This window comes from Phocoena phocoena, chromosome 17 (assembly GCF_963924675.1).
Source record: "Phocoena phocoena chromosome 17, mPhoPho1.1, whole genome shotgun sequence".
NCBI classification, from domain to species: Eukaryota; Metazoa; Chordata; class Mammalia; order Artiodactyla; family Phocoenidae; genus Phocoena; species Phocoena phocoena.
The window spans coordinates 23,661,507-23,676,543 of NC_089235.1; the positions used below are offsets into that span (position 1 = coordinate 23,661,507).

Consider the following 15,037-nt stretch of genomic DNA (forward strand, 5'->3'; position numbering starts at 1 on the left):
GGCATATACCCTGAGAAAACCATAATTCAAAGAGAGTCATGTACCACAACGTTCACTGCAGCTCTATCTACAATAGCCAGGACATGGAAGCAACCTAAGTGTCCATCGACAGATGAATGGATAAAGAAGATGTGGCACATATATACAATGGAATATTACTCAGCCATAAAAAGAAATGAAATCGAGTTATTTGTAGTGAGGTGGATGGACCTAGAGTCTGTCATAACAGAGTGAAGTAAGTCAGAAAGAGAAAAACAAATACCATATGCTAATATATACACATGAAATCTAAAAGAAAAAAGGTTCTGAAGAACCTAGGGGCAGGACAGGAATAAAGACGCAGACGTAGAGAATGAACTTGAGGACATGGGGAGGGGGAAAGATAAGCGGGAACGAAGTAAGAGAGTGGCACGGACATATATACACTACCAAATGTAAAACAGATAGCTAGTGGGAAGCAGCCGCATAGCACAGGGAGATCAGCTCGGTGCTTTGTGACCACCTAGAAGGGTGGGATAGGGAGGGTGGGAGGGAGATGCAAGAGGGAGGAGATATGGAGATATATGTGTATGTATAGCTGATTCACTTCGTTATAAAGCAGAAACTAACACACCATCATAAAGCAATTATACTCCAATAAAGATGTTTAAAAAAAGATATCAGAATGAAATGTTTATGTATTACAAAAAAAAAAGACTCCCTTCTATTAACTGTGCTGCAACAACTTCAGTTTCCTCAACCCTAACCAGTAAATGTTATGCTCGTAACAATGCTCTTTTAGTAAAATTAATGGATTAGTGGTTCAAGATGGCAGAATGAGTACTTACATTTCTCTTTTCCCTTCCTGAAATTCCATTCAGATGGTAAAATGAACGAAAAAATTACAAACCCTCAGTATTAAAGAGAAGAAAATGGAGACAAAAAGTATATGAGATTTCAACAACTATTTAGTGGACTGAGAACATGTAGAAGGGTGGTAACTAGTGAAGCAGAATGAAGGAAACTGCAGCTAAAAACACATGCAGTATGAAAATAAGTCAATCTATTCTGAAGAATCCCATAAAGGTGCTGGACTCCATCAGGCCAGGAATTATAGAAAGCTGGAATGAGAAGAGAGGCTGAAAACAAAGGGAATAATTAAAAGAATACAGGCAGGGAAGGCAATTTTCTGTCAAGCACAGAACAGCTGGCAGAGAAGGCCAAGCGCACAATACCTAATAATAAGGCATTTATTGCCCTGGCAAAATAAATACAATAAACTTTTTTTCTCTTCTCTAAAAAACATAATAATAATTGAATAAATTGTCTAGAGAAATAAGTTAGGAGGGTTGGTTATGCAGCAATAGGTAACTTAGCCCATCAGGAAAGAAAAGAATCGAAATGACAGGTCTTTGGCAAGGTATCAGCAATTAGCAAGGCCTGGAGTAGGAGGGCGGGCTCCTGAAGGCTCTGAAGTCAAACCGCATGGTTCACGTCCTGGCGGTACCACTTACCAGCTCTGTGGTTGGGGCAATGCACTTAGACTCTCTATGCTGCTGTTTACTCACCTATAAAATGGGGTTAATAATTATACCTATTTTACAGGGTTGTTGTGAGGATTAAATAAACACATGACTATACGTAAAGCTCTCAAACTGTGCCTCTGACAGGGCAAACACCTCCTAAAATGTAGCTTTAAACAAAAAATTAATCAATTTCTTATAGACCCAGTCACCATCAAGTTTTATGGATAACCCTAGTAGTTTTCAAACAGAACAATTTTGCCTGCCCTCCCTCTCCCCACCCCCCAATCCCCCTTCTTCCCCGGGGACATTTGTCAATGCCTGAAGACATGTTTGATTCCCATGACTAGGGATGTTACTGGAATGCACGGGGTAGGGGCCGGGGATGCTGTTAAACACCCTACAATGTACAGGGCAGCCCCCACAGCAAAGAATTATCTGGTCCGAAGTGTCACCAGTGCCAAGACTGAAAAACCCTGCACTCAGCAGACCCAGGAGCACACGGCAGGCCACGTACAGGAGCAATGTCCGTTGCATTTAGGAAGATCTAGGATGGAAGGCAAGACAAAAGATTAAGGAAGTGAGATCCTAAGACAGAACGGCTGCCAAGTAGTTCCAGACTGAGTATGAAGAAAGGTAGACCCAGAAAAAAAGCTGATAGACTGGTAGACAAAGGTGGGATTCAGGAAATGGAGAAGGTGAAGAGGGTAAAACTGTGGTCCAAGAGGACTCAGGAGTTTGAGAACTTGAAGATAGCGTTCCAAGTGATAATGAATTTGTATACATATAAATTATGGTATATCTGCAATTAAAAGAAAGTAGAAATGAAGGTCTAAGAATATGATACTTAGAATACGATGTGCATCTCTGTTGCCCAAGTGTTAGTAAAGTCATCGATGTACATGCTGAAGTCCATGAAGATGGCAAGTAAGAAGGGGAAAAGAGAAAAGCTGTGAGTCAAATGCTGAAGAAAAAAACTCAAAGAATTGAGAAGATTTCTATCAAGGAATCTTTCCTTAAATATTTCTAACACAACAGTGGTCTGAAATGGTAGAGAAGCAAGAACCAAAATGACTCCTTTTCTTCTCAGACCCTTCTGAGAAGTAGTGTTATCAAGAGAAATCGAGGAAGAAAGCAAGAAACACTTGTGAGAAGCTTAAAGGGAGACTGTGCACAGAAAGATTTAGGAGACTTGGGACCAAGGAATACAAACCTAGAGAGCAGGCTGAAGGAAAGAAGGCAAGTAAATGTGAAAGAACAGTTATCTCCATGATAACCCAGAGAACAAAAGAAGAAACTTCTGGAACTTCTAGTGATGGTTTTTTACTTCACCCTTTAAACTGTTGTTTTTTGTGAATGCTTTAAAATGTGTATAATAAATTGTACTGTAGTACATAAATCTTTTTAAAGTAAATATTGGGGCTTCCCTGGTGGCACAGTGGTTAAGAATCCACCTGCCAATGCAGGGGACACGGGTTCGAGCCCTGGTCCAGGAAGATCCCACATGCCGTGGAGCAACTAAGCCCGTGCGCCACAGCTACTGAGCCTGCGCTCTAGAGCCCGCGAGCCATAACTACTGAAGCCCGCATGCCACAACTACTGAAGCCCGCGTGCCTAGAGCCTGTGCTCCACAACAAGAGAAGCCACCGCAATGAGAAGTCCGCGTACTGCAACGAAGAGAAGCCCCTGCTCGCTGCAACTAGACTAAGCCTGCACACAACGAAGACCCAACAAAGCCAAAACTAAATAAATGAAATAAATAAATATTGGAAGATGTGTTCAAAAATTTCTTAATGAAGGGGCATTATCAAAAAAGTTTAGAAACCTTTATAATAGAGGTATATCATAGTAGCAGGAGAATAATTATGCCGGATAGGGAGAAATATAGTTACAAGAGGAGACTGGATAACCCGAATGATTTGCATGATTTTGCTAATTTATAGCCACAGAAATTGACGATATATGTGGGAATGGATCCTAAGGATACTGGATCAGGGTGAGAGGAAGACAGCGTTGCCTTGAGCCAAATTTACCAATATAGGCTCACTAAGCAGAGATTCAGATACAATACATTAGCTTAAATGGCTGAGAGTGATAGGCTATACTAGATGAAGCTGAAATACCAGAACTTCCTCGGTATACCACAAAGAAAGGTATCCAAAGGCTTGAAGTGAATGGAATGCTGGAGTGAATTGACTGTTTATGATCTGTTCACCACTCCTTACTATGGCCCCCAAGAGGATCTATTAGATACTCACTTCACCAAGGCTAAGAGAAGTACCTGTGTGAAGGGAGCACCAACATTCCTGAAAGCTGTGTGGCAGTGATTCTCTGTAGGCCAGGACTGACCGTGAGAACTGCTGCCAACAAGAGCTCCCTGAATTCAATGCAGATAATGTGGCAGGAGTCAAGCCAGCACTTACTAGCCAACAACATGGTGGGCACCGTTATCATGATGCAGCAGAGCCTAACAGCAATCCAACTAATCTGACCCGTAGAGCTCTTTGGTGTCGGCTGGTTGGTTATGGTGTCCTTAGAAATAAAATAGATGGGAAAACTCTAGTTCTAGAGAACAGAAGTCTGACTTGAATACCACATATGAATATCAAGGCCCCTCAACCAATTCCCAAAGTTGAAGCAATTCTCAGACACCAAGCCTTCTGAATGAAGAGGAGCTTGTGTCCCCTCGAGGAAAGATCCCACTACAAAAGCAAACATTTATATCACCCATCTTCCTTCTAGCTTTCCCAAAAGGAGCTGTGGCTATTTACCAGAATGTTCACTGAGGAAGGAAAAATCATCAGACCTTTCAGGGATTATCTGAACTGATGCTAACTCTTCAAGAACCAACTCAATGCCAGTCAGAACAGGGGCTTACGGAGATCACATGATAAATGGAGTTTTAGCTCAGCTCTATCCCATGAACCTGCTCTATAGTTCTCTCCCTAGTTCCAGAATGCACAACTGGAATAGGTATACTCAGCAACCGACAGGATCCCTACACTGGTTCCTTGATCTGTGGAGTGAAGGCTATTAAGGTACAGAAGGCCAAGTAAAAGATGAATTTGTTTGGTAGGTAGTAGAACTTCCCCTACCTACCAAACAAGTAAATCAAAGGCAATACCACATTCCTAGAGGCATTGCAGCCATTAGTGCCACTATCAAGGACCTGGAAGATGCACGGTGGTGATTCCCACCACATGCCCATTCAACTTGCCTATGAGGCCCTGCAGAAAACAGACAGGTCTTAGAAAATGACAATTTATTATCATAAACTTAATCAAGTGGTAACTCCGATTTCAGCTATTCCAGATGTCATTTCACGGCTGGAGCAAATCAAATATCCTCCAGCACCTGGTATGCAATAATTATCTAACAAATGCTTTCTTTTTCTAGACCTGCTAGTAAAGACTATATACCTCCAGGTTACATTAATTCTCTAGCTCTATGCCATAATCTAGTCTACAAAGACTTTGATTGCCACTCCATTCCACTGGACAGCATGCTGCTCCATTTCATATGCTGATTAGACCTGGAAGCAGAAAGCTGCAACTCCTCCTGACACATGGTAAGACACATATATGCCAGTGGGTGGGAAATAAATCCCACAAAAATACTGGGCCTTAGTGAAATTCCTAGGGAGCCAATGGTCTGGGCTACGTCAACTTACCCTTTCTTACCACTAAGAAAGAAGCTCAATGCCTAGTGGGTCTCTTTGAATTTTGTAGGCAACAAATACCTCATTTGGACATGCTTCTTCAACTCTTTTACCAAGTAACCCCAAAAGTTGCCAGTTTTGAGTGGTGCCCAGAACAATACAAGCCTCTGTAAAAGGTCTAGGCTATCAGGTAAGCTCTTCTACTACTTGAGTTTTACAACCCAGCAGATGTGGCAGTGGCAGTATATACACGTAGAATGAGATTCTGACAGACCTCCCTAGGCGAAGTGTAGTGCAGAGCTAGAGTACCTTTGAATGACAGCAGTAAAGGACTTTGAGCATATACTTGAATGATCATTTTGCCTGGAAAGAGAGATGGCCTAAGGTGGGATCTATATTGATTCGTGTGAATGACTAATGATTTTGCTGGATGGTCAGGGATTTAGCAGGAACATGACTGGGAAATAGATAACAAGAAGGTCTGGGAAAGAGATAGGAAGATAGAATGGACAGAGTGAGAAAATAAATGTGAATCACTTCTTCTGCAGAAAAGAATCTTAATAATCAAGGGATAAGATAACTAGTCATGTGGAGGTCAGTCAACCTCTTTCCCCAGCCACTCCTGCTCACCTCCCCAGTGGGTTCAAGAACAAAGCTGCCATGACAGCAGGGATTGCTTCTGTCTTAGGGGTAGGGGAGGTATCTCACATGTCCCAGACTACTGACCAACTAGGCATTTTACCAGGTGCAGGCCCAAATCCCTACAAACCAGGCTCCACTCAAATGTGATAGTTTCCTTTATTTCCTATGTTATTTAATACCTATAGATAAAAACAAACTTAAGAGTTGTAATCACATTAGAAAAATTAATCAAAAGAGAAAATCTTAATATAGCCTTTAAAAGAAAAAACAAAGCAAAATCCAAACACATTAAAAGAAGGGAGTGAGATGCCTGAGCAAAAATAAGAGTTAAGAAAGATATTCAACTAGTGAAAGCTAATGCTGACTTGAGAAGTCCTAAGAGTCTGATTGCGTACGATCAGAGCATATGACCACCCACAAAACAAAATACATACAGAATATATTCATCTTTTCTTTGTAGGAAATGTATAGTATTATTTATAGGTATATTATAGCTGTTGATTAAAAAACCTATTTTTCCTAGAGATTTATATCTACCTCAATACACTCTTTCATTGTTTTTATATTAACTGGTCATTTCCTCTAAACCTCCTTTGAAAATGTTAGACTCTACTGTGAAACTAGACATTTCAGAAGGTTTTATTTATTAGTTGGAGATAACTCTCCTAAAATTCTCTAATGTAAAAACCAGGGAGCACCATGGTTAAAACCAGAAATATTTTTCATCATTCCTTTACATATTAGTTTTTAAAACATTTGTGTAATTTTTTAAGTTGTCAGTATAAAACTAGTGAGAAAACAAAGGGTTAAATAAAGCTGTATAATACTGCTATTTTATGAATTTAGAAGACTTAAAACTTATACTAAAGATAAGAGAATTGAAACAAATCCTTCAAGTAAGCTATTTTTTGGATTTTCCCAGTATTCTGAAAGGACAAAACAGCTGATTTAAATATTCTATCTTCTGGAATATTCCAGCATTTTGAAATAAAAAGTGCCGATAAGAAATATTCATGAAAAAGTAAAAAATAACATTTAAAAATATTTACATAAACTAATATATTGCTAAAATGAAACTATAAAGTATAACATCAGTATTCTACATAAATAAGCTAAAATAAAATGTTATTCTCCATCTTAAAAAAATAAAACATTCTGTGTAGCCTCAAAAACTCTTGCAAACCATTTTATCAATGTGCTGAAAAGTAATATGCCCCCCTCTACTGTTAAGAAACAGTAATATTCATAAAGCAGAAAACCAATTCTGCTCAACTATTGCCACCCTGTGGCTATAAGGTGGATCTTTCACTATACCATAGCTCTCCATCGGCTTAACACGTTCTACAAATCTCTATTGTCTAAGTGACATAAAAGGGTTAAAGTTTTTAAAATAGTAAAAAAAAAAGAAAAAAGGTATTTGACTTTAAAAATGTATTTAGCAAACATTTACCAGGTCCTGTATTCATAAGTATGTGTTATGTTGGTTACAAAAATGAAAAGGACTTGGTCCCATCCTAAAAAAAAATAAACAAACAAAAAAACACTTAAAGAGATACATGCATAAACCAATCTTAAAGCTAATGAATCAAGGAAAAGATAATGGATAAGTGAGCATGGATGAGTAAATGGCCTTTCAGGTCATTTAAACTTGAGATTCCTTTAACTGGTAACCTCACTGAAATTTTAGGATAGGGAATTCATGATGAACTGTCCTTGATTAAATTCCTGCCTGCAGGGGAAAGTCCCTTTTAAGGATAACTTGCTTGGCTCTTACTGAATATCACTTATTTCTGAGGTGCACATATATATACATGTCTGCACTTTGAGAGTAAGAATTAAACCAATGGGTAGGATGTCAACTTTCATTCCTATGTATATATACATTTTAATCCAATAACACGAGATGTTATTTCTCATTTATAGTTATTCAGACATCAAACTGTGTAAATCTTATTCCAGTTCATATCAACAAATATATATTAAATCCCTACTTATGTGTAAGGCATTATGCAAGGAATGAAAAGGGTAAATAAAAAACTATCCCGACCTTCAAGAATTACAATCTAGGAGACGGGATAAAAGAAGTTCACAAATGGCTCTAATATAACTTAAGAGTTGTGTGTGTAAAATAAAGGTAGCATAAAACAAAGCCCCAAGACATTCAGAAGGAGTTTCACCTGACTGGTGAAATGACAAAGGCCTAAAAGAACAGGTGATTTTTACTATGGAATTTGCAGGCAGGGAAGCTAATTCTAGGGGAAAGAGCAAAGGTAAAGAAATAATGCTTTGTTTAGGGAACAGCAAACTGTTTACCTTCTAAAAACATTTTTTTAAGCAGAAACCATGTTACAAATTAAATCTTACATAGAACCCCAATATATATAACATTAAGTGTAGTATTTTGTTGGTATAAGTGTATTTTATGAGTTCAAATTAATAGCACTTACTTATTAAGTCAAAAAATGTGAACATGCAGTTATTTTGATAAAAATTACAAACTGGTATCAGAGGTGAGAGATAAACAACTCCAGTTTCCAATTTTGTATTTTGTTTTGACTGTCCACTACCAAGAAAATCCACTTATAATACCCCACATGTATAAGTGGGTGAGGAAACAGGCACTGTCATGCACTGTCAGACACTGTCACGTAAGTGGAAATGTGCAGTCTGTATGTATCAAAACTCAAACTGTGTGTACACATTGACCTAGTATATATCCCATAAACAAGCAAAAAAAGGTAAATGCTCACTGTACCACTGTCTGTATTAAGGGGGAAAAAAACCCCAGAAACAACCTAGAAGCTCATTAGTGAAGGCCTGGTTAAATAAAGTATGCTATATCCACACCATGGAATACCAAACAAGTATTTTTTCAATGAGATATACAGTGAGACCTCTGTATTCACAGATGCGGGAGCCGCAGAGGGTTACCTGCACCATTTATATAAGGGACTTGAGCATCCAGGGATTTTGGTATGGCAGAGGGTCCTGGCACCAAACCCCCGTGGATACCTAGGGACAGCAGTAAGTACACTACACTACACATATATAACGATACGGGAAAATATTCAAAGTTATACTTAAGTGAGAATAGCAATTTTCAGCAGCAGCAATGAAAATATACTGAGTGCTTATTATCAGATACTTGTGCTAAGTGTTTAAATAATGAATTCAGTTAATCTCATAATAATCCCATGACAGGTTTTCCTTTTACAAAAAAAGGAAAGGAAGATACACAGATATCAAGTAACCTTCCAAGGAAACACAGCCAGTAAATGACAGAAAAATTAGAATTCAAACCAAGTCTGTCTGAATCCAGAGCTTACATTGTTAAACATTAATAATGTAGTTCAAAACTTGTACGTTTTTAAGTATATATATATATATATATATATATAAAATTAGCTTATATTCATATATGCGTACATAAAATCCCTAGCAGTATGCATTTATAAAAATACACCTTCCAGCTTTGAAAAAGTGAGAAAAGAAAAAGGGGGCTTTTATATTTCCCATAGTAACCTTCAGTGCTATTTACATGCTCCTTTTGCAATACTATTTTTATACTTTACAATTTTTTTTGAAAAATCCTGATCACACAATAAAGACGAACTTTATTCAGCTTGTAATCTCAGGATACTCTTCAATTAAATAGTTCCAGAAACTTCAAAGAGTGAAGTGAAAGATTTTTCACAAAGTTGAATCTTTACATCAATACCTAACAACTACTCATATTCCTCATCATAAATATGTCACAAAAGTACTGAAAGTTTCCAATAAACACTAAAATAAAACTAATGTGGTACCTTCAGTTTTCTTATTACTCTGACAATTGTTCTTGCTCAGTTATTACTCTGGAGTAGCACATTTAATTCACATGCTCAAGCCTGTCCTATCCTCACTTATACAACCGTTTGCGAGCAGTCACACAAAGATCTCAATTCAAAGACTGCTCAGATTGTCCTGAAGTTCAAATGTGCACTTTCTGTTCTATTCATTCATTCACGCATTGGGCAAACACTTATGGAGTGCCCACTAAGAGTCAAGCACTGTGCTAGATGCTGGGCAGTTTTCTATAACCCACGACACTACCCATCGGTAAACTGGTACTGGTTCCCAAGGCGATGAGTACAGAAATTGAGACAGTTTATGTTCATACAGTTTAATATTGCCAGACATCCAATTTCATGTCCGCTGACTCAAAAAATCTGACTTGTATTTTCGTCTATTTCTTCCATTTTATTTATCTAGTAATGCTATCGCATTTTACAAAATTATTGCCTCGGACAGATGGATTTTTTTTTAAAAAAAGGTCATTTACAGAAAAGGAAAGTGAAGCATTGACAGGTTACATTACTTGCTCAAGTTCATAGTGACAGTAATTCTCTGATTCACCTCTCCACTGAATTAAGAAATATTTATGATGAGCCTGGTACGCCAGACACTAAGGTCCACACTGCAACTACTAGGTAGAACAAGAGGCGCAGAGGGCCCTGCCTCTCCCAGTGTGAGTCCAACTTTACTCGGAGTCCCAAGAGTCGCCCTAGGCGCGTCACCAGCAACGCTCGCTGCTGGTTTCCCTTCCAGCACTCGCCTGTGGAAGACGCATGCAAAGCAGTGTGGGCAGCGCACGCCCAGCATGTAGATACTGTACAAAAGTACAACAAACGGAAGAAAAACACCACCACACGCTCTGTTCTAAGTGGCCAGCAGGTGCGACAAGCCACACCGCGACCCCCAACTCTACTCCCTACGCCGGGCCCCGTCCCCGCCTCTCGGTCCCACCCACCCTGCCGGGCCCACCCCCTACGCCGGGCTCCGTCCCGGCTCCCGGCTCCACCCACAACGGCGGGCCCCGCCCGCCAACGCGTCGCTGGCTTAGCCCCCACAACTCACTCTCATCCGCCCGAGCTCCGCCTTCCGCTGCAGCTCTGAGTGCCGCTTCAAAGAGCTCGCGAAGCCGCCCACGGGCGGCCTAGGCTCCGTGGAATCAGAACTCTCGCTTCCGGAGCCACTTTCAGTGCCTGCGTCTCGACAGGGCCGAAAGAAGAGAAGCACTCGCAGAAAATGACTGTCGGCAGTCACGGCACGGGTCCGGCACAGCGCCGCCATGACGGCTCCACAACCTCTGACCTTTGGCTTTTCCGCGAACGTGCAGGTCACGGGGCGGGGCAATGAGAGGTCCGCCCACTTGCGGAGCACTGTGGGCCGGTGGGCGTGGCCTAATCGGTGTAAGGTAGAAGGGTGGTGTGAGAGAGGCTTAAGGTAAAATTGGGGGACTAAATCCTTGGTGGCTCCAGTCCCCCACTAGTAGCGACCCGCTAAGTTTTGCATGGAAAGGGTTTTGACTCGGAGCAATTTCGCCCTCGCGGGTGCCCTTTGGGCCTGTACTGCTGTAAATTCTGGTAATGCGACTCTTGCTGGCCCCGCCGCCTGCATGTCTGCCCCAGATGGCCCCAAGGGTCTCTCTGGTCGCCACCGCTCTTCAGGTCTTTGCTCAAATGCGAGGTTCTCCTTGACTATCTTATTTAGAATTGGAATCCCAGACAATATGCTACGTAGTTTACTTAGTAGTACTCTTTGTTTAGCGTCTGCTCTCTCGATTTGTAAACTCTGAGGGCAGGAATTTTGCTGTTGAATACCTGACAGCGGGCACATGGTAGGGCGCAAACATTTGTGAAATCCCGGATCTAAGTTTCGTTACAAAAATATTAACTTGAGACATTTTTGGTCACCTCTTAGCTACAATCCCTTCTAGGGAATTAAGGAATTTCGTAATGCCAAAACATACACCACCAGAGGCCCACCCTCACTTATGCTTTTCTCCCTACCCGCCCCATGTTAATTGCCAGAATTTGCCCACCTTCTTCAAAACCGAGCCTAACTCCATGCTTGAAGTGTTTATGAATTAAGCTGTCCACCCAGCTTCTACCCAGCATTCTTATATTAATGCGCAGTTATCTGGAGGGAGGTAGCAAGCACTTTTCCAGCTCATTTACAAGTACTTGGACAGAAGGAATTTTTATGTATGACTACAGCCCCTATTTTAATAATGCTTTTGACTGAGACTTTTTTTTTTTTTTGGCCGCGCTGCGCAGCTTGCGGGATCTTAGTTCCCCGAGCAGGGATTGAACCCATGCCCTCAGCAGTGAAAGCGCACAGTCCTAACCACTGGACCACCAGGGAATTCCCAATAATGCTTTTGACTGTGGATTTTAAAACTCTGATGTTCTCATCAACTGCGTAGACAGAACCCTAGAAGTGCACTAACCTTAGAATGGTGCATGACTGTATGGATCACACACAACTTATTACTAGCCACCTGTTCGGCAGTCCTTAAATTCGGTGGAGAGCTTAAGATAAATTCTACTCCAGGTGAGTTCTCCCTTTTGGTACATAAACCGTGTCTTTCCCTTGACCATTAATGCAGTCTTGCCGAAGATATTTTTGCATTACTTTTTATGGCTCTTGCTACTTCTGTTTCCCTTCAGGAAAAAGTGTGGTAAATTGTAAAGGGTGTTGACCAGTGTTCTTAGCTCTAGTTCGACCTCCTGTCCTCATCGCAGGGAAGCCAATTTAATGTTGCTGATTTGGTTTCCTCACGTAAAACCAAGTTATTAGCCTCTGTCTTAAATTTAAGGAAGTGTTTTGTAAACTTAACTAAATCAGCATCTACAGAACAAATGGGATTACTAATATCCCAGCTCTAAAATTCAGTAGATGTATTATCTTCGTGTCCTACCTCAGCCAGATGATAAATTCCTTCGGTACTGTGATAATGCATTTGGAGACAAATCCTGATGTTTTTAATGGATAAGAGTAAATTTGCATCAACTGACTTCAAGTATGCCTAGTTCTCTGCCTTTGGTAGAGCATCAGAAGCATCAGATGAGAGACAGGGTAAAGGACTGAGGGAATCTGCACACTGTCCTTGCCTGTATCAGTGCCAATTGTGAAAACAACCCTAATGGCAGTATTTCAACATCATGGCACTTCTGATCCTGCTGTATTCCTTGAACCACCCTTTCCTTCTTGATTTACTAAAAACACAAGCTTCTTTCTTCCCATATAGCTTTCAAATTGTTAGTATGCTTTTTAAAAATATTAGTAATGGCAGATGACAAGTGAATAAAAAAGTAATTCAAGTTCTGGCTCCATGTCTACTGGCTGTGGTTTCATCTATCAGATGGTGACAGCACCACATCCTTGAGTGAGGAATTAAAGGAAATGGGTGTGAAATGCCCAACACCTACTAAAAGCTCAATAAATAGTGGCTATTAGTGGCTAGGTGGAGGTGACCAGAAGGTGACTTAGAAGTTCATGCCTCTCAAACATGCATGAAAACCTGGAATAAAGATAGGGCTAGTGATACACCGGAAAGATACGAGTATTACTGTAAAGACAGTCATTTCAACCATAGAGATGAATACAATCATTAAGGAGGTTGTGTAGAAGATTACTAGAGATAGGCAATAACATTTAAGGAGTTGGAAGAAGAGAATACCAGAGAATAGTCAAACTGGAAAATGAGAAAATAATTCTAGAAACCAAGGGGAAAACTTGAAAGCACACTGAGATGAAGCGTGTTAAAGTGAAAGTCACCAGGTAGCGTTTTATTTAAGTAAAATCCTGGCAGGTGATAGGCACATGCAGGCCCTGCCCTCTCAGGGCTCACAAACTAAAAGTGAGTTCTTTTGGCTCATTTTGATTTTGGTTCATTTTCATTTCACAATCAGAACGTGGAAATTGAAATCTGTGGATTGTAGGTTTACTTAAAAGTGATAATGCTTTATTATTAACTGTAAGCCAATACGGTCTCTATAATTAATCCAATTACAATGGGACAGTCACTAATTAATGGCCAAACATCTCCTCATTATGGGCAAAAATCTGATTTTCCATCTGGGTCTTAAGAGCTATAAAGAAACACATGCAATCCTGATATAGGGCCTTATGCAGCCTCTCTGGCACAAATACAGCAAATAGTCACTTACAAATGTCTTTTTGTAGTCAGCATGTAGTGTTTTTGTTTGATACACTGAGTCCATACAGCTGCTCCTGGTTCTTTCTATACCCAGGATATGAAGGGTCTGGAGAGAAGCTGTATCATGAATGGATTTACCCACTTTCCTCAGCAGATAGGTAATACAAAAGAACCCATGCCCAAATTATAGAATTTTTATTGTTTTCAAATACTATACAAAAAAAAAAATAGACAGTATTATCTTTTCCTTAACAGATCCAGAAGTAGTGAGTCCAAATTCAACATGTTTTTTCTCTATTTCAGTAGTTTCAGTTACTACTAGGATAATCCAATGGTTTCTCCTCTCTTCCATTGATTACTTTGGCCTCATAGGTATGAGAATTCTTGCTTTATTTCCCATAAACTCCATAAATTAAGGAGTTCCTTTGTAAGAAGGGGATAATTTTAGGAATTATTTTCTTCTGTCACACTTCTTGAATCCTTAAATATCTGAGATTTCACTCCTGTTGCTATGTTTTTCCAGTGTCAAACACAAAACACAGTAGAATGACCGGGACCCCTCTCTGCTGTTCTTAGTAATTACTGTGTTCTAAATTGCTTAAATATCTGTGAATTCATAATATTGAATCTTCCACAAAGACTACTTGGAATAATATTTCTAAGTCGATGTTTATTTTTCTAAATTTATCGTCCCTCTTCTGTTTTGTTGCTTTTTTGTTTGTTTGTTTGTTTTGTTGCTTTTAAGAGGCAGAGTACTCTGCGATAGATTAAATCATTTCTAAATTAAGTGTAGGTAGATGTCTAGAAAAGTGATTCTCCAGTTTATTCTTTTACAACCGTCACCAATACCCACATACACCCATCCCACCTTCCAACCCTAGTTCTATCATTTCTCTCATAAAGTAAGGAGACTTGAGGATATTTCACTCAACTAAAGAAACTGCCATCTTCTCCATTTTGCTTTGTTAAAAAGACAACAATAGGGCTGGACATCCAAGAAACAATGTGATGAAAAGAAGATGTGATAAAAACAACTGAAAGACTAACTGGTTGAAAAAATAATTTAACAGCTATGTTGAGTAACCATGATATTTCTATTAAAAGACAAATTTCTACATGTCGACTCCTCTAGGACAATGCTTCAACAACCTTTGCCTTAAAGCCTTTTCAAGTAAATAATGTATGGTAGTCTAATACCATGAAGCAGTGATTTAAAGCAGATGGTAAAAAACGGCCTTTTTTTTTTTTTTT

The 15,037-nt window shown here is 39.7% G+C and overlaps 1 protein-coding gene across 1 annotated transcript in view; it reads right to left on the reverse strand.

Annotated features, from left to right (window-relative positions):
• MRPS28 (mitochondrial ribosomal protein S28) overlaps positions 1-10,942 on the reverse strand; it is a 100,547-nt gene extending 89,605 nt beyond the window's left edge. The window contains exon 1 of the mRNA XM_065895747.1: positions 10,699-10,942. Coding sequence (XP_065751819.1) covers positions 10,699-10,914 — 216 coding nt within the window. The 5' untranslated portion in view covers positions 10,915-10,942. The remainder of the gene's footprint in view (positions 1-10,698) is intronic.
• Between the last annotated feature and the right edge of the window lie 4,095 nt (positions 10,943-15,037).